At 49.8% G+C, this 19756-nt stretch overlaps 1 protein-coding gene across 2 annotated transcripts in view; it reads left to right on the top strand.

Moving 5' to 3' along the window:
• Positions 1 to 19756, top strand: part of LOC146198822 (A disintegrin and metalloproteinase with thrombospondin motifs 7-like) — a 110152-nt gene that overhangs the window by 73410 nt on the left and 16986 nt on the right. For both annotated transcript variants that reach the window (XM_084594310.1, XM_084594309.1), the window contains exons 6-17: positions 760 to 914; positions 1660 to 1809; positions 8643 to 8789; positions 9483 to 9627; positions 9999 to 10091; positions 10588 to 10733; positions 12313 to 12376; positions 12493 to 12598; positions 14597 to 14724; positions 15832 to 15952; positions 16229 to 16473; positions 18383 to 18880. In XM_084594310.1, the coding sequence (XP_084450436.1) occupies positions 760 to 914; positions 1660 to 1809; positions 8643 to 8789; positions 9483 to 9627; positions 9999 to 10091; positions 10588 to 10733; positions 12313 to 12376; positions 12493 to 12598; positions 14597 to 14724; positions 15832 to 15952; positions 16229 to 16473; positions 18383 to 18880 (1998 nt within the window). The remainder of the gene's footprint in view (positions 1 to 759; positions 915 to 1659; positions 1810 to 8642; positions 8790 to 9482; positions 9628 to 9998; positions 10092 to 10587; positions 10734 to 12312; positions 12377 to 12492; positions 12599 to 14596; positions 14725 to 15831; positions 15953 to 16228; positions 16474 to 18382; positions 18881 to 19756) is intronic.

Below are 19756 nucleotides of genomic sequence, written 5' to 3'. Positions count from 1 at the left end.
GCAGAACGGTCTGCGGATTGCATCATATGTAGGCGCTGCGGATGAAGCATACACGATGTATTCGAAACGGTCGATTTCGAAGACATATACCCTGTTTTTGCATTAGCATGGTATTTTAATGTTAGATCTCCTTACAAAGCCTGCACGTATAATGTGCATACAAATTCAGTGGATACCAGTGGCAGGAAAACGTAGTCAGGGTGACGGAGAATTGGATGTATGTCTGTAGTAGAAGCAGATATTTGCTCTGCAGGGGATTTATTATGCAGGAGGATCGCCAAGAAATTCTGCCCATGCTCAGTGTGGCCCTGCCCGGCACTCCCAGCTCATGACTATAGTAACACAGCAATGCTTTAAAACGAAGTCCTGTTATTTGGAGCTTTCGATTTATCCGGACTAATCCCTTCGTATCTTAAACATCCAAGGTTGAGTTTCCCATCAGTTTGACATGCACATGACTGGAATCCATTTCCGGTCACTTTCATGTTTAAATTGTCGAGGTTCAACTGAATTCCTGGATGTAGCGGATAAAGTAGATATAGATGGTTGTTTCGCAAATCGCTCTACGGGTTATGAGTTTGGGTGCCGTCTCCGTCCAAGCACTGACGGTGTATTTCAGTGAATAGGAATATTTCATGGGAAAAGCCAAACTTATGCAGGGGACGGAGGAGGTATATGGAGCGAAGGTGCATTCCGTTCTTCTCTTGCGGCGCTGGTAAGCGCCTATGAGCTGAGGCGCCTCGCGGCGCGCTTGTGCAGGAGGAGCCTCTGCCGTCGTCCGAGGAGTTGGACCAACTGCGCGTGGACGAGTCGGCGGACGGGACGCTGAAGAGCTTCTGCCGGTGGCAGCGCTTCGTAAACCCCTCGGACGAAAGCCACCCCAACCACCACGACTTGGCCATCCTCGTTACGAGGCGAGTGCGAGCGCCTCCCTGTGTCCAACGCAGTCCTTGTTGTCCACCTCGTATGGGTCCAAGCGATATGAAAACTAACACCACTTTTTAAAGCGATGCCTATTGATGGGGCTTTCGATTCCTGCACATGCGTTGGTTGTACTATCGTGTTTAACGCTGAATATCGGCGCCTTGTACGCACGAGTAGCCAAAATCGATAGCTTTCAGTGTAGGCATGGTATCTCGTGTTTCTCTATGGGCACACGAATTTCCTCGAATCACGAGTTCGTACTTTCTCTGCGAAGTGCTGCGTAATGGGAAGATCTTCTTGACGAAACCGTTGCCTTGTAAAGATATATTAGTTTCGCGCGAACGTCGACCTTTCTATATACACCTCGTGCGGTGGCCTGATGAGCTCGATATAGAAGAAAAAGTAAACTTGGTTCAAAAGAAAGAACGAAGCGCCCGTGTCCCACGCACGTACAGTAAGAGTGATGTTCTGTCTAGGACGGGGCACTGCAAGGTTTGCCGTCTCAGTATCCTTCACAGCCGCGATGTGAAGATGTAGCACCTGCCGGTTATATCGAAAGAGATGAGTTCGGACTTTTTTTTTTTTTCTTTTTGCGTTTAAGTTCGTTTTAACGCGAACTTTTTCGTTTTTCGAGCGAGGAGTCTCCGCGGCTTCGGAGTCCTATATCGTGAACGTAGACACGTAGGCAAATGTGCGCCTGTGGGGGATATAAATCGGGACCGTACTCGCTCGCAGATTCAACATGTGCGCTCCAGGCCTCGAGCTGTGCTCGACGCTGGGCCTGGCCGAGGTAGCCGGCATGTGCCAACCACAGCGCAGCTGCAACGTCAACCAGGACTCGGGCCTCACGCTGGCCTACACGATCGCCCACGAGATCGGACACAAGTGAGTGGTGGACTTATATAGGCTAAGCGTTCCTGCTTGAGGGTGCTTTTTTAAGTAAGAATAATTAGATTGCCACCGGGCCTCCGTGTAGCTGTGCTATGCGTTTGTTTATTGATGGAACATCTGCACCATTTACGCCGAACGGAAAATGCTTCCACGGGCCGCTACAAAATCGAGTTCGTTCCCACGTTTGCTCTATACGCGTCAAAAGGTTGTTTGAAAAGCCTTGGCGAATGAGAAACTGAAACCGGCGTTTTTCAATGTTGGCTGCACGCTCTTTTCGCGACTGTCACATAAAAGTAGGGCCATGGAAATATCCTAAATTTCGAAGTTTGTGAACAGGATCTGTTGCTTGATTTGAGTTGCACCGTAGGTTTCACTTCAAGGTCCCTAACAAGTATCCAGAAATCACGGATCTTGCTGCTGCCCAGAACTCGCGGCAATAATTGTGGCGTTTCTGAACAGCGTTCACTACCTTGACATGCACGACCGCCAGCACGCTGCAAAAGCACACGCGCGACAATGGTAGACCTTCTATAGAAGAAATCCGTTGGCGCCCATGCGAGGTCCACCTTGCCGCTACGCGCTTATAGATCGGAAAACGGCGGTGTGGCTCCTTATTACTTTGGCAGTGAACGCGTTAACGAAGGATGTGAACAGGGACCAGTGCCCCTGTCGTTTTCGGCTCACACGATGCTATGCAAGCATGCAAAGGGCTTCAGCTGAGTGGCACTCCGGCAAGGTATCAGCGGCGACTGCTTTCGCTGTGCATAATTTTCGCCTCTTGCAATATTCTTTTAGGCCACAGCGGATAATAAAAAGCGGGTTTGAAATATGGGCCCCGGAGCTATATTGCTGTGTGTTCCCTAGAGCGTAGCTTGCGCGCGCTCTCGGGGTATAGTTTCGTTTTCGCGTGTTCGTTCCTGTACGCTCACGTCGCTGTTCGGAAGGGTTGCATCAGTACTGTGAATAATATTCTTACCGCGCGTAAGCACATAGAGCATAATTTCGAAATTTACTGAGGGTTTTTGAAACTTGAGGCTGTTCGGCGTTCTTGTGAAACCACGCTAAAAAACAAAGCTACCGGAAGGAAGTATAAACTGGAGCCATACACAACACATTGCATTTACCAACATTCGCCGATATATAGGAACCCGAGCATGTAGGGTGTGCATGCGCAGATGCCCAGAGTGGAAGAGACAAGGAAAAATTGTATTATTTTATTTCGTTACAACGTTGAACAGACATCTGCTCTTATGACACCCTTGCATGTATCGGCTGACAGCTCGACTCCCGCGTTATGACTGGCGCAAATTATGACTAGCAATCCTAGGTCGACCTTACGCAGAATCGGACACGATTAAGCCTACACTTGTACGATTATTTCGGGGACACAATTTTCCCCCAGAAATCGCTCTCATTCAGTGTGACGGCGAAACAACGCCGGGGAAATACTCAGTTAGTTCTTTGAGAAATCTGTTCTGCGTTCGAGTCGGCTTGCGAGCGCATGGGAATATATACATGTACAGTCTTTGTCAAAAGTATACGGCCCAAGGATTTTTGTTCTAAGCCCTGTAACGAGGCTCGTAAAGCAACTGTCGCGTTCGAAATCTCGTAGATGACAAATCTCACCCTCATTCTCCTCTTGCTTAAATTCGTATTCCAGTATTGCTGCCAGCAGCCGCGTTACAGTGCTTAGAAGCGAACCTCTTGGGCCGTATACTTTTGACAGAGACTGTACATGTCATCGCTTTGCCTCTGTGCCCTTTATTACACCGTTGTTACGGCGTTCAGATGCCGAAGACGTATAGGTCAGTGAAGGCTAAACGTAAAGATGCCTGTGTGCTGGGCTGCGTCTGGGGAGGCAGCGGTGGTGCTCTCTGGCCCTTCGGGGCCGATATCCTAGGCCTTTCGTCGATTATGGCGGAGGCTACTTGCCACATAGTATCTATTATTAAAGCCATCGTCGTACTCTCCACTACGGCAGGCGACGACTGTTACGATGCGTATCTCCCCTTTCAGCTTTTTTGTAGCTACACTACAGGGCAATCAGCGACGCATTTCGGGTAAGCATCGCTAGTCATTACTGCGCATGCGCCGTAACCATGGCAGCCAGTTGCTCCGAGCCATAGAAGAAGGGAAGAGAGAAGAGGGAGAAGAAGTAGAGGCCGGTCAAATAAAACAAGAAGATTCGGAGACTCCCAAAAGACTCGCCGAACCGTTGATCGCACCGATAAACGATCCGGCGAGTCTTCTTGGCATCTCCGAATCTTCTTGTTTTATTTGATCGGCCTCTACTGACGCAGCCAGTGCATCAGCGACGAAAACGTTCGAGTCGGACCTGTGAACAATCCGTTTGGTGGATTTCGCTACGCATAGCCAGGTTTAACCGAGTTGAGTCGCCATTATTTTTTTTTCTCGCATCTCTTTCAACTCTGTCGGCACGTGGCAGTGGTGCTGGCTCTGCCGGCTCCAGATGGTAGACCCGTGCATTTTAGTGTAAAAGCAATATCGAACCCAACCTCTAACCGCTATAAAACCTTCTGCATTGTAGCTGTCGCCGCAGCCGATCACGCCATGTGTTTTTCTGCCACTCTCTCGCGCTGTACATTGCATTTCACCGTCCTCATCAGCTGCCGCCCGTGCGCTATCGCACTGCCCTCTCAAGATGTGTGAAAGTGAAAGCCGGTTTGGATAATGGACTTGGCCCACCCCCAAAATTTAGACCGCTCACTCTCGAAATTGTCTTTGCGTGTTATCGTAGTGATGCTTTATTGAAAACTAATAAACAAAAAGAAGGGAAAGAATGTCGGTCACGGCAATTGTTATCTAATACCTTAAGCACCCGAGTTGCGGACGGTGGAAAGAAAAGGGACAGGGAGATGTTAGAGAGGCGAAGTACAGGTGTGAGCAATAACAAGAAAGGATACAAGAGGTAAATGAATCATCGTCGCTTACTCATAAGTGTCCAAGCACTGTCTAAAAAACGACTTCGCGCGAGCGGCCACTGCAATTATTTGTACAAAATAATAAAATATAGCCTGTATGTGCACAGCGGCGCGCACGTATAGCGTCCTGTCGCAAGCTGATCGCGTGCGTAATCAGGCCGCGCTATTCAAAAAATGAGATGGTCCATGTTTAAAACCGACTTCGTCCACCACCAAACTTTGGGTGGCCCATTCTCAAAATTAGGTTAAAAAATCATTAAATGTGCATGGACAGTCGAGATTTTGAGGCTTTCGCACGATACTACAGTGATGGTGTGGTGAACTGTTTTATTACGCCCAAAAACTGGGGACCAGTCAAAGGACCGGTTGCGCTGGCAGAGGAGCTCGGCGGGGATCCCTTGGGATGTCGCGGCCTCCACCGCGCGCTGAATAAGCCGTCGTTGGTCTGCTGGTTCGGAAGTACACAGGAGAGTCTCTCACATTTTGGGGGTGTTTGAGTTGTCTGTGTTGTAGTGTGTACAGGTCCACACCATGTGTATGAGAGTGGCCGGAGTTGAGCAGTGTTTGCACATAGAGGCTATCTGTTGCGGAAAGATTCTGGTGTATAAGAGGGGGTGTGGGAAGCTGCCAGTTTGTAGTTAGCGCCATTGGATGGCCTCGCGTATTGTTAGATCGCGGTGTGCGGGATGATATGAGCATCTTTCGAGTCGGTAGTGCTGGAGTATGTCCGTGCAAGTGGTGAGCAGAGAACCACGTGAGATATTAGTGTCAGGGGAAGCAGGGTGGCTGATCATACTCTCGGCTCGGCAGCTCTGATGTCGAGCGAGGGTGTGCGCCTGGGCGTTTCCGCTGAGCGACTCGTGGGCTGGAGCCCAAAGAAGTAAACGAGAGGTGGAAGAGGGTGCAGTAGAAAGTAAAATGTGTAACGCCTGCATCCATCCATGCTCTTACCGACTATCTTCAAGAATGTTGGGTCAGCGGTACCATCCCTCAGGAGTGGAAATGCGCCAATCTAATCATCATCCCCAAGCCGGGCAAACCACCAACCTTGGCCAACCTCCGTCCCATCTCTTTCACGTCATGTGTTGGGAAGCTGATGGAACACGTTGTACAGACCAGACTCTTACGATACCTCGAAGACAACCATCTTCTACCAGACGCAATGTTCAGCTTCCGCTCTCATTTAGCGGCCCCGGACATTATACGTCTCCATCATCAGGTAGTCATGAGATGCACACTAGACACGAAAGTCATCGTCGGTCTCGATGTTGCCAAGGCATTCGACAACGTCCTCCATGAAGCGATTCTTCAACAACTTCAGATACTAGAGTGACTGACGGTGACAAACCGTCTACCATTTTTTCGATTCGTTCTTTTCTTAAGTTGCAACAACAACGTGGCGTGAAGACAGCAGCTAGGTTGGTCTCCTGATCACGAGGAAAGACTGCGCTTGAACACTGGTAGAGTGTGCCCCGTAAGCAGGCCGCACTGTGATAGCCTCTGTGAAAACTTTCTCGGGATCGTACCTTCTGCTCTTCCGCAAGAAACAGTTTCGAGCGGTGTTGTCCCAACACGCCACACTCCCGCGCACTGCACATTCGCGTTTAAGGAACAGCGCAAAAGAGCAGAGACGAGTGGAAGGAGGTACACAACGACGGCAAACATGGATGATCACCAGCTAGCCCAAACCTCCGTTCTTCTACTGCACATACGCCCCTGCACGCCTTCAGGTTGAGCGCGCTGTCAGCGTCGCGGCCCCTCACCTAGATTGTCTGTTACCTGTGGAGATTGCATAGACTCTGACTTCACCCAGAGCCCCTGAACGCATCTTTGCAGGCATTTCTAGGCGTTCGCTTGATGGTTGCAGTCGCAAGCTCGCTCCCTCCGAGACGACTGTGTCATCGGCAGCCGCTTCGCGACCGATGGAAGCGCGGACGTCTCCTCTCCGCCAGCGTGCTAATCATCTGTCATGTTAGACAGGGGCTTCTACCGAACAGTGCGGTGCGCTGTGTAAGCGCTGGCTTGGAGCCCGAACGCTAGCAAAGCGTGGCTCCTACTCGGAGCATCTGGAACTAATCTTGCTCCTCTTACGCCTGTCATCGCTGTCTTATTTAGTTCCGCGAAAGGGAAAGTCTTTCTTCCCACAACCCTCTGGTTGCTTTTCTTGCTCGCTTCTTCTCCGCTGTAATAGATCATCTAGAGCGGTAACCACTCAGAGAAGCTAAACTAAACAACAGCTCTCGTAATTTTCGCGCAGTGCTCGGTTCGAACGTCACGGCATCGATATCAGTGATGTGCGGGACGGCGCTATTTGCGTCGGCGGCAAACTATCAAAGTATGTCCACGACTTTTTCCGCTCCAAAGCTACAGGTGGACCATGAGACACATGGTGGGGAATGAATTGAAACTATTTCTGACCACTTTCCAGTCAGTTCTGACTTTTCCAGCGAGCAATGACGCTTGGCTACACAGACCCTTTTGCATTGGGCTTCCCTTGCAACGCGGCCGCTGTTGCCAGAATCAAGTCCGAAGACTCGTTTCGGGTAGAAGAACACTGTGGACGATGAAACGCCACGGCTGGTTCGTTAGTCACGTTTCGTTTGATACTGCTTCGACAGTAAATATTTCGTCATGACTGCGTTATTTGTTTCATCTGAGCTTCATGGAAGGCGCGCAAGTTGTCGCTGTGACTACGGGGTGGGATAGAGGGAGGGGGGATTACTGACGTTCGTATTTTAGTAATTATCGTATTAACGCAAGCTAGAGCTCATTATTTCTTTTGCTCTTGTACTGAACGCTAACTGCATTGCTCGTGTTGATCTATCTCATCGCGTTTTCATGCTGTCTAACCGTTAACGTAGCTTAGTTCGGAAGTTCCGTCGACAGGCGTAATTACACGTCGAGTCTCGCTGTCAGTAATCCGGCTTACTGTACGCCTGCACTGCCTGTCAAACGCACTTTCCTGCTGAGTGGAACTGTCCGACGAAGCGGGGTAGTAGAGAGCACCGTGGTGGAAAGACGCCTTCCTCGGGAAACCGCACCTTTTCCTGAATCGTGCTGGGCTATGAACCGACATGCTCTTTCTGTTTTCTCTCTTTTGTATAGTCTGGCTTATCTACTATGCCACAGCCGTCCACAGCCGCGTAGTTTTTGGACAGCCAGCTCAACCTGGTTGGAGTCCTGCGTACAGTTGATAGCAGACACGTGCAGTCAGTTTGTGTGCATAAACCGTGATTTGAATTCCCAGTGCTGCTAATATCAGCGAGATGCTCTAGGTTCCGAAACTGCTAACAGCGGCCCACTGGAAAATCGATCGTTTAGCATGATGTTCCAGCGCGACGTTACTCAAGGGACGATAAGAAAAATCCAACATAGGCCTTGCCTCTTGTGTAACGTACTGCTCGAACATCAAACGTAACGATCACCGATTCGTCTAATTCTCCGTACTATATGCGGCAAGCAATAAAAAGACTGTAATGACTACGAAATAAAACCTGGGTGTCGTGATGAGAAAAATCAAGAGACTAAGTGGAAACTGTAGGGGCTCAGTGACAGTAGGGAAGCCCTTCATGCAGCACGATGTGGTGCGTCTTGTCACATTTAATTATGTTGCGCGAGGACTCGCTCGCAGTGATACCGAATCTGATTTCAGGAATTTTCGACACTTCATTTGGAGGGCAGGGCGACGACATGGGCGATTTACCATAGCGCATCACTGGGAGAGACGCAATGAACTACTTGCAGGCTGTGTCTTCTTTCCTGCCTGTCCTCAGTTTCTAGCTCAATTGCGCTCTACGAGGGAGCCCGAAAGTCTTGCGTTGTGTATTTACATTCGTGTCATTTTTGACTCGCTGGATGCATTTCCCGGCGTGTTTTTCTTCGCAGCTTCGGCATGAGCCACGACGGGCCGCACAACGGGTGCCAGGCGCCGGCGGGTCTTCGGCAGCACGTTATGGCGCCCCACCTCAGCTCGGACCCATCGCCGCTTGTATGGTCCAATTGTAGCCGCGAAGAGATCACCCGCTTCCTAGAGTGAGTGCGTCCCCTTTCTCTATCGGTGTTCTCGGAAGCTGCACGGTTCGACTGCCGGGGTCTGGCCACCTTTTGTACCATTTGCAGGCAATTTCTAAAAGTGGCGTGCTATTAATTTGCTGTAACCTTAAGTTGACGGAGACGACACACACAAAAGGTATAGCGCGTGCAGTACTCAGTGGTGTGGTAGCCGCCCACTTTCTCGTGTCGCCTGTTCAAGCGCCGAGTCTTGACCACAGCTTCTGTTTTTCAAAAAGGTGATTTTAGTTATTGTGTCGCTGTCCGCAGTAGTGTCATGCTTCTCTCGTGCCTCTTTAATGAGAAAAATATTCTTGTATATATGCATACATACTTCAAAATTAATTTTTGCATCACCGTAACAATTATGGTTCAGGAATAAAGCGATGAAATGCACAAAGTAAAGATTACGTTGTGATTTGCTTCTGCTAAAGAGGATGGCGACGGGAAGGAGCCGTGCCAAACGCCTGCAAAGGGATAAGGAGACAAATAAGAGAATTTAATTTCACTAGAACCACCGGCGTTAGATCTACGACATAACGTAAGCTTATTTCCCCGTAAATGAGAGTACAAAATACCGCGAGCACGTGAAAAAGCACTGCCGCACTGTTCTCGATTTGTGTGTGCGATTGTGCCGTGGCATTGTGCCGACACGTGCGCATTCGCGTGGCGCAGCCGCGACTGGGGCAGATGCTTGGACGATGAACCGCTGGCGCACCAGTTCACCTTCCCGCTGCTTCCTCCGGGCGCCATGTACGACGCCGACCACCAGTGCCGCCTGCAGTACGGTCCCGCCGCCCAACACTGCGACGGCATCGAGGTGAGCAGGCTCCTTCTCTCTCTCATTCTCCCCTCACCCCCTTCTCCTGTCGCTGGTTACTCGCGTGTCTCTGATTTCATGCTAGCCGAGTAGCTGCAATGCGATGCATGCACTTGGCAACCTGTTTTACTCAGGAGGACAGCATGCAGGCTTTTCTGCATAACGCGGAAACATTGCAGGCAAAGCACGCTTTACAGTAAGCGCGAAAACTACGCGCTGGTATGGAGAAAGCGGCTGCAAGCCACTTCCCGGTTTAAATTGTAAATAAATCACTATCATAGAGTAAAATAACAGATGCTGCACACCGTCTTTGCGCGTTTTCCCGAGCGCTTGCATTCGTGTGGCTTGACGCCGGGTGTGTCCCGTGCCAGGAAGTGTGCCGGACGCTGTGGTGCCGCCTGGGCAACAAGTGCGTCACAAAGATGGAGCCTGCCGCCCAAGGGACCGTCTGCGACAAGAACAAGGTGAAGCGGACTTTTGCTACCTTTCATATGCGAGAAGTAGGAAAGAGCGCATTCGGCTTTCCGCTGCTGTAATCACCACTGGTATATCCCTTTACCCTCGTGTGTTGTGTGATGTCAGTTCACTTAAATGAACCCCGCGTGGTCTAAATTATTCCGGAGCCCTCTACTACCGCACCTATCACTATGTTTTTGTTTACTTCTTTTTTTATCTTTTACCCCACGATGTGATTGAGCTGTCTACTGAAAGATGGGAGGGTTACTGCCTTCTTCTTTTCTTCGAAATCGATTTTCATTTCCATTTTCGGTACCCCTGAAAGGAGAAACAAGAAAGTGGGGCAGAAAGAAAATTAAGTGCATTTATGCGAATGATTCCTTTCGACTGCATTTTCGTCCTTGAAGTGTGACAGCTACTGCGCGTTTAGCACTATCCGCTCTCTCATTTCCCTCTCCCGTGCCTTCTTTCTCTGTGTCTGTGTGTGTCCGTCGGCGCTCGCAGTGGTGCTACCTGGGCGAGTGCACCGAGATGGGCGAGCGGCCGGAGGCCATCGACGGCCACTGGGGTCCCTGGTCCAACTGGTCAGAGTGCTCGCGCAGCTGTGGGGGCGGCGTCATGGTATCCGAGAGGCACTGCGACCACCCCAGGTACGCGGGTTTGCACAGTACTTCGCTTGATCACGGAGGGCGTTCCCCTGCTCTGGCCACTTGGGACATGCGGCGGTCGTTATAGAAATCCTTTGATGTGGCCCTTCGCCCTACCTGAATGGAAGTGAATTCATGGGCATCGAAAAATCACAGGGCGTTAGTGCAAGCACGGTAACTCTATGCAGCAGCGGATGAAGTGGATATGGTTTCATAAAATTCAGCTTTGTTCGTCATCAGTCACACGCCGTAGACATATTGTGCTTTATCACTGCTGGTTGTCCCGCGTATTTGGCTGGAATGTTCAAGGAATTCATGTTCAAACAGCATGAAAAACTGAAGAGAGAGAGAGAGAGAATTTTTGTTTGTCCAACCGAAGGACTGTCTCGCGCTTCGAAGGTTAGACAGAACAAGCACAGCAGCGCTTGTGTTGTGTTTGTTCCACCTTTGTATTTTTTGGCGCTGTTTGAATATAGAGAAAATAAACCAACTCGCCCAGCTTTCTGTTCTTCTAAATCCCTGAATTAGTTAACCGAGAAGACATTTAGGATATATAAGCTGATGTGCAGGTTATGGTATTGCCTTAAAATATAAGATTTCTTTTTCTCACAAGAACGTGACGCAAATCAGGTTATTTATTACGCAAAGTGCTGTGTAACCCATATAAACACCTTGGTAAGTGGACAAGAGATTTCATGCGTTTTTACACATGTGTCATTTTTATGAAAATTGCATAAGATTGAATCCTCATTCGCGCTGTTATTGTTTCCAACGGCCGCAGAATTTCAGAATTCCATTTGCACATGCTAGAGTGGCGGCGAGTGGCAAGAATATCTTACCACAATTCAAATTGGAAAAGTCAGTTTCGCAAATAACTGCCTAACTAAGGCTGCCAGCGGCATTACATCTGTGTTCTGCTTATAAAGCCGACTAGGTCTCTGGACTAAAAAAAAAGGGGGGGGGGGGGAGGGGGGGTGAACGCAGATACGCAGATAATGATGAGTTCTGGCTGAACTGTAGTTCCAGTAATATGCGTTGCGGGGTGAGTTGGTTGACGCTCGCATACTTATGTAAGTGCAACAAAGACGACACAACAGACAAGAAGGGCAGGGCGGAGTGCTAAATGCAACTCCCAACAGCGGCCAGTAACTCGCTCTGTGGGATGGAATCAAATAAATGTAGAATATCTACCGAAACCAAGTCTGCTTGAAACCAAGTCAGCAGGATGTCTGTTTTCGGTAGATATTGTAGGTTTATTTTATTCCATCTCACAAATCGAGTTACTGGCGGCTGTTTAGTGCAGCTTTGGAATTTAGTGCAGCTTTGGACAATTTAGTGCAGGTTTGTGGCCTCAAGCTTCTCGTCAAACGGTTTCAGCGACGATGTGTTGTGTTGCTCGCTTTAGAGAAGTACGAGCTGCAGTTATCAAATTTCCGCATTGTTCCCTTGTTAGCGTCACTGCGAGAGCTATTTATTCGTTTCCTTCGCGCACAAGACAGCGATGTTCTCTAATTGCCGACTGGCAACCATTCTGGAGACAAGTCAACTCATAGCGTGTTACTCCTTTTTTCTTTCTCTGCAGGCCAGCTTATGGTGGGCGGTACTGCATAGGAGAGCGAAAACGGTACAGAATGTGCAATACCCAGGTACGGTTCACATAAGGCGCAAACATCTCTTAGATAGTTTTCTTGATTGCTCGCATTTGTCTGGAGACTGATGCGTTTTCATTCTTCCTCACCGCTGTATTTTTCTTCCCCCGCAGAGTTGCGCCGAGGACGCGCCCAGTTTTCGCGCCGTGCAGTGCAGTCACTTCAACAATGTCTCTTACCAGGGCGAACTGTTCAACTGGTCTCCGGTATCCACGCCCGGTATGTCCGACTCCGCATACGGTAGACGCGTGTCGCTTTAAAATAGCTAAATATTGAACTGATCATGCTGTCTGTCACTTGCCGTAACACTGAGCCTATATTTGCAGCTTTATGTAAGTACCTACTACGCGATAGCGTACAGGGCTCGTTGTGCCGAAAAACCGTCGCCCGGGGAAAAACGGGGCGTCGTTGCAAGCGTGCCGAAAAAAGACGCGCGTGATTTCATACCAAAATTATGACACAACCGTTCGCTACGCAGCGATCAGGGTGGTGTAAAATGGTTGTGAAGGCGTTTTCGGCGGACATGCTAACGCATAGGACAGCGTAACCAGGCCAAAGAATCCGCCGTTCACTCCCGTCTCGACGGTATTTGTATAGCCAGAGGGGAGAGGGAAAGAATAAACGAAATAATGAAAGATTGCGGTCAATGATGGTTCATAGTTCGTGGTTTATCGCTTTGCTGTCAATCAGCTGCACATGTCATTTTGTTATCCATTTAGCGTCCATCTGTTGGCCATGTTCGAGGCTAGTTTATAATAGGGATTCGAATCGACAACATATGTACCACCGACTGGATACCGTTGATTATAAGTGCAGGTGTCTGCGGAAAACTGAGACTGAAACTGAGCCTTCTTTTCCCAAAAGCCGACGTAAGCAAAAAAAATAAATATACATATATATATATATATATATATATATATATATATATATATATATATATATATATATATACATACCCCAAAGATTTAGCATGGTTAAACATACTTGTAGGGGCGACAGCCCTGTTAGGCATGATTAGGCATCGGTTGCTCTCCAGCCGAGCTTCTGGCTCTTCGTCGGTTTCGGCTGCCGATTTAGTGCGCTTCTTCCTCAGCACTTCTTCATGGCGAGCTATTTTGTCTGAATCGTCAGACTCAACCTGACGCCTATATACGTCAGAGAGTCGACGGACACGGCCTGGCGTGCGCCTCATCTATGGCGAGACTGGAGAAGCGGGCGCCGGCAAAGCAGTTGTTGTACACCCGCTTCCTGTCACCAGCGGCGAGGTTGACCTAGCGCCGTAGCTGTCACATATCCGCTCCGCAGACGGCCGAAGGTCAGATGGCACAACATTTGACCTTGGGAGTTGTACCTCGAAGAGTAGAGCTCTTGCTCTAAAAATAAGTTAAAAAAGAACGCGTAATGAGAAGGCGGCATTAAAGGCGCTACTGCGTCTACTCTACTAGTATTACTCTACTCTAGGTAGTATTAGTGCACACCACACTAAGGTGTTTTAATAAGCGCGGTACTCAGAATGTGAAGGATGGAGGCACTTTATGTTACCTTAGAGACCGGGTTTATTTATTTTATCTTGTCGTTGCCTAAACGAAGTATTAAATTAAATTGACTGCGAGTTCGCTGCTTCTTCGTAAACGTTGTCTTAAATTACTTTATCTTCTGCTCTGCCACGTTAGGTCGAGACAGTGGAATCAAATTACACGCGAATCCCGTCATACTGCTCGGACTGCTTCGCACTAACGTTGTGGTTTATGTATCCACAGTGTAGTACAGAGGACGAGGAACTTTCATGTACAAGTCCAGAATAAGGCGCCAACGCGTTTTACTGTGACGGAGCGACTTTCACTTCGGTAATGTCAGAATTTCTATCCACGCAGTCACGTGTATGTGGGAGGCCAGCACTTTCTTCTTCCAAGGTCCTCCTAGTATTGTTCTCTCCGGTGCTTCAGCCACACCTTGCCATAAAAAGCGGCTCAATTATAAAGGCAAAATCAATGGTGCCAATCGTGGTCGTAATTTTTCCCAACAATTTATGGCGCTGCCGAAGAAAATGCCGAACTATTCCCGAGAAGTGCTGACTCTCTCTATCTTGATAAGGTTTGCCAGTAGAGTCGCCGGCACGCCACTTGTGCTTAACCTATAGCCAGATGAATTTGTGTCTTGATTTAGCTGGCGGCCGCATTTCTGTTTGCTTTCCTCGCGGACTGTTGTTCTTCGCAGCCACCCCGTGCCAGCTGCACTGCAAGCCGGACGGCAAGTTCTTCTCGCGCGTGCTCAAGGAGTCGGTGACCGACGGCACACCGTGCAGCCCGGGCTCGCGGGACGTCTGCATCAACGGGAAGTGCAGGGTGTGTGCCGAGGCTATTTTCACTGCGCTACTCTTCTCACTGCTTTCGTGCGTGTCTGGCTATTAATAATTACGCTGTTTCGCTTGGCACTTTATATTAGTGCAGATAACTCGGCTTGCCGGTATGATTGCACATTGGCACATCGCGCGACTAACATGACGAGGATCGTGATGCGTCCTAAAGCTGCGCGCGTGCAATAGGGGACGGCGTATAGTGAATGACTCCGAATCAATTTACTGTAAAATTCCGAGCAAGCGTTTCCTTCCCCGCAGTCCGATATTAACCGGGAAATTGAGGGGCGCGCTGTCCCGGAAAGGCGCCAAAATTCAATATGAGTACGACAAATTTTCCCGCCAGAAAAATGAATAGAGCGAGTTGCGCTTGAATTTAAAAAGTTTATCTCTGATCGGGCTTAGAGGTGTGCAGCGAGAACCGGCACGCCGCCGCCGTTTTCTTGACTGTTAGCGATTGTCTGATTTCATTTCGCCGCCAGCTCCCGCCTAGACGGCGGCCATCTACTGTTTAGCGCAAGCGTAAGGTGTCTCGCTCGCACTGGTCATCCGACACCCTCCATCTGCCTTTGGGCGTGTGCGCATTCGGGCTAGTCTGTGCCGACAAGGGGCCCTTTTCGTTTGGGATATTTTTGAGAGTTCTTACGCAGCGTATGCTAGAAACTACCAGCATGCCACCAACCAGTCAAAACGTTCACGGCGCATTCCACTAATCACTTGTAACGTAATAATGCCTCTAACGAGGCTGCAATGCAGAATTTAATTGGATGAAGCTGGTCAGTGTTGCCTGGACGCGGTGCGTGATAAGAGCGAAAAGAGGAAGAGGGGGATCGCTTTCTCTCAGAAATGCACTGAAATTGAAATTAGCGTTAAAGCTGAGGCCGGGGGGGGGGGGGGGGGGGTTCTTGCGGGTGGGGTGCGTGACCGGATCCTGTGATCAGTGATCGAACCCGAAAGCAACTAAACTGCAGCGGCGGTTTTGAAAAGAGCGTGGATAGACTCTGATCCTTGTTATCGCCCCTGTCATGTAGGTCGTGACGGCGTGAACTGCGGCCCGCGCAGCAAATACATTATTGTTAAACGCCCTCTTTCGCAGCGGGTCTCCTGTGACTGGGGCATCGAGACGAGTGCCCAGGAGGACCGCTGCGGCATCTGCCACGGCGACGGCACGCGCTGCATCACCGTGCACAAGGAGTTCCTGCAGAAGGAAGGCATCGGTTAGTCGCCGATCGCAGCTTTGCCGGTCAGACAGTTTATGCTTTTGGATGGATCTCGTGGCGACTTCCAAAGGCTTTTTTTTTTTCGCAGGCTGCACCATAGACAAGTTTGGTGCTGCTACAGTGCGCATCAGATACTTTGCTTGCTCGGAAGCCGCCATATGATTCACATATCATACACTGTAGTGCATCTGCATCAAACGATACTCTATAAAATCCTCCAGGGCTCGTAGAGATTACTCGATGGCAGATGTATCTTTCCTTCCGGGTGCGCAGGTTATACCGAGGTTGGGCGCGTGCCCAAGGGTGCCCGCAACATTCGTGTCGAGGAGCTGGGCCCCTCGAGCAACTACCTGGCCGTCCAGGGAGCGACCGACGGCGAGTTCTTCCTTAACGGCGACTGGCTAGTCCAGTGGAGCGGAGAGTACGCGGCCGCCGGCACCACGCTGTACTACCAGCGACAGGGCGAGAGAGACACGCTGCACGCGCCGGGGCCCACCAAGCAGGAGCTGGTGCTCTACGTACGTGAATGCGCCTCTCTCATTTTTGTTAGAACAGCGCTAGAAACACGGACAGATAGAAAGACAAACACAGATTCTTTCTATCTGTCCGTGTTTCTAGCGCTGTTTTAACATATTGTCCAACCAACTCGCCCAACAAGCCACTTCGCCTCTCCGTTCACCTGCATATCCACTTAGTGTGTTGCTTTCCTCTGTATCCTTGTGGCTGCGCTTGGATGGATGCTAATAAGTAATTACCTCCTTATTACAAATCAACTTTACCTCAGGCATTTCCCCTATGTATTGTACTACTACAAGAAGCCGCTTCAGCACTTCCTTTAGGTTGCGGTGGACGTTTTTGAGGGAGAGGAAGACAGAAGACGTCTTTATTGAAACACGAAGCTCAGCATTGTGAATACGGGTAATCTCTGACAGACTTTTCGTAATGTTTAACTTAATTGATGGGGTGGATTAGCTAGGCCGGTTCACCCTAGAAATATGGGGCTGTTTTGAGCGGAGATTTGATTTAGAAACTGGGTAAGGCTGCGCTTTGTTTACCTTCATCCGAGAACGAGTAAGGATGAAGATGACGTCACAACTCGCAAAGACGTCATCTTGCCCGCAGTTGGTGTCGTCCATCTTTCATGGGCAACTGTGTCGCAGCCGGTATAGCCTCTTCAGAGGCTGTCTAGAAACCCGAAGTGCACATCTAGTAACTGCTCCGAAGACAGGCCCAGACTAAATTCATAACCGTTTGCGCTGCCTTTGGATAGGCTGCTGGCTATTGGGTATGCAGTCTATACTCCTTGTGATCCGCTCCCGCCTTTTAAGTGCTGTCGGCAGCAACTCGGCGGCCCCGCGCGTACGATGTCGAGGGCGCCAACACCGCCTGAGAGAGACGACGCCTGTGTTTTTATCGGGCAGGAGCTCCCAACTTAGGCAGCACTTTGGAAGTGGGAATTCAACCCCTCTTCGACCTTTGTCACGCTACGCCTAGGCTATGTAGGCACGTTCGCACAGCTAGGTTAAAACAGGGCTTTCCGAGTAGCCGGTGCCAACTTGGACGGCATGTATGAAATGTTATGTCTAACGAGGTCAGCCAGTTCAAATCAAGCATAACCGCGGAAAGTCAAGATGAGCCATGCAAGACCAGGGCTAAATGGGCTATCGTACGGTAAATTAAATTAACTCCACGCTAAACTGCCTTGTCATTTCCTTTTCAATACATCTTGGCTTTTACGAATTTCAATATTGGGGAGGCTTGGTATCAGGGGCGCAGCGCAGCCGCTGTAAAATCATTGTGAATCGCCCGCATAAATGTGCTTTCATTGCAACTATTTTGTTATGTGCGCATTGCTGGGTGGTTGCACTGTGTTTTTTTGGTCTTTTAGAGAAACATCACACTGTCAACAAATTCGTTTTCTCTTTTGCACCAGCTGACTTTAAAAGACACTGAAGCGCTTTTATTGCCTTCTGTTGAGATGCATTAAAATCTCTTGTTTCGTTAGATAATTTTTATGCTACCAAAATTGACAGCCGTAATAATGTTACTGCTTTGCTCGCTATTGAGTACCCATTTTTAAATAGTAACGATTAATTTAAGCTACTTTTAATTCTCTTAGCAACCAGGCATTATTTACATTTGCTGAACCTCGCACTCGCGTGAGCGAGAAAAAAAAGAGAAACCATAGGAAGAGAATAGAACTACCCAAAGTCGAGAATTTGCATTCTGACATTTTTTAAGTCTCAGTGGCAGGCTAGTGCCCTCTTTACATATTACAAATTACGCGCTTGTATCCAGCTGTAAAATCCGTTTTGCTTCCGTTAGATACAGCCCCCCCCCCCCCCCCCTCTCCTAATGAGGAACCCCCGAAACGAGGCGATAAACGAGTCCTTTACCAGCGACTGCGCACGCCCCGCGTTCACGCAGGTCCTGTTTCAATCTGAGAACCCAGGCCTGAAGTACGAGTACACGGTTCCCGAGCTGAACGCGAGCCGGCGTCCCGAGTTCCTTTGGCGCTGGTTCGACTGGAGCCCATGCACGGTGACTTGCGGCGGCGGCGCCCAGGAGTCCCAGCCGCGCTGCGTCGAGAAAGAGGCCGGCCTCGTGGAGGACACGTACTGCGACGCTTCGACGCGGCCTGCCACGCGGCGCAGGCCGTGCTCGCGGCAGCCCTGTCCCGCGCGCTGGTGGACGGGGCCCTGGCAGCCCTGCTCGGCCACGTGCGGGGGACTGCGCCGACACACGGTGCTTTGCGTACGGTCCAGGGGCAAGGCCGACCAGCTGGCGCTGCGCCAGGAAGCCTGCGACCCGGCCACGAGACCCAACGACACCGAGCCGTGCCCCAACGACCCCCGCTGCCCCGCCGCCGTTCCGCAACACAACGGGACCTCCGCACCGCCGCCAACTGTGGTGCTTCTGCCTCAGGTACGCTCTCTTCCTTCTTTGCGCAGCAGCGGCTTCGCAAGCGAATGTGTATGACATATTCCGATGGCGAACACTGATCAGAGCGCCTTCGCAAGCACTTCAGGCAAGAAAGCGAGCAGGCTGCTAGCGCTTGTATGTATACCAAAAGACGAAGGAATTCATCAGGAATGTGTTCGTTGCGCTGCTGGTACGCCCCCTGCGCGGCTGTATCGCGCCGCGCGGATTTAATAGGGTATGTGCACGGTTCGGTCCTTTCACGTGGACAGGACAAACGCGTGGGAAAAAAGAGGAATGTTGAGTTCATTGTATTCGCGAAGCTTAACCGTGGTCATGGGTTCATTGTGGCTGCGTTGGTTGCATAAACATCAAAGGAGGGGAAAGAGAAGAAAACGGCAGGAATGGAAGCGCATATCCCTGCGGTGTCGTGTTTTCGTGTCTGTACATGTTTGTACTTCCAAACATGCCCAGTCAAGGCCTTTCCGAAATTGCAGTATACCGTGTCGTGCCATTAGATACTTTTAAAAGAGCCTGTTTAGCGAAAGTTAGGAGTATGGGACAAGTTTTATAACCATAGCTTTACTTATCGCAAATGCAGAATTTCATGTCTGCCCGGCAATTTGACATTCAGCCAACCTCAATGTCAAACCTTAAAGTCAAACCATATACTAACGGTAGTGTCCACCCTTGACTTTTAATTTTTTGACCATGGTCTTTTACCTTGACATTAAGTGACGTGACGTCATTTAAACAAATACTACGTCAAAGGATCGCGTGCTTCATGATGTCAAAAGATCGCGTGAGTCCGTTGTAAAAGAGGCGGTCGTGCATCTGCTGTCTCGCCAGTCACGGATCAGGAGCTGAGCACGTTTGCCCGTG

This window comes from Amblyomma maculatum, chromosome 2, assembly GCF_055883805.1.
Source record: "Amblyomma maculatum isolate TAMU_Amacu chromosome 2, ASM5588380v1, whole genome shotgun sequence".
Classification (NCBI taxonomy): Eukaryota; Metazoa; Arthropoda; class Arachnida; order Ixodida; family Ixodidae; genus Amblyomma; species Amblyomma maculatum.
Note: the sequence above shows the minus strand (reverse complement) of the source record. Positions and strands in the feature narration are given on the sequence as shown.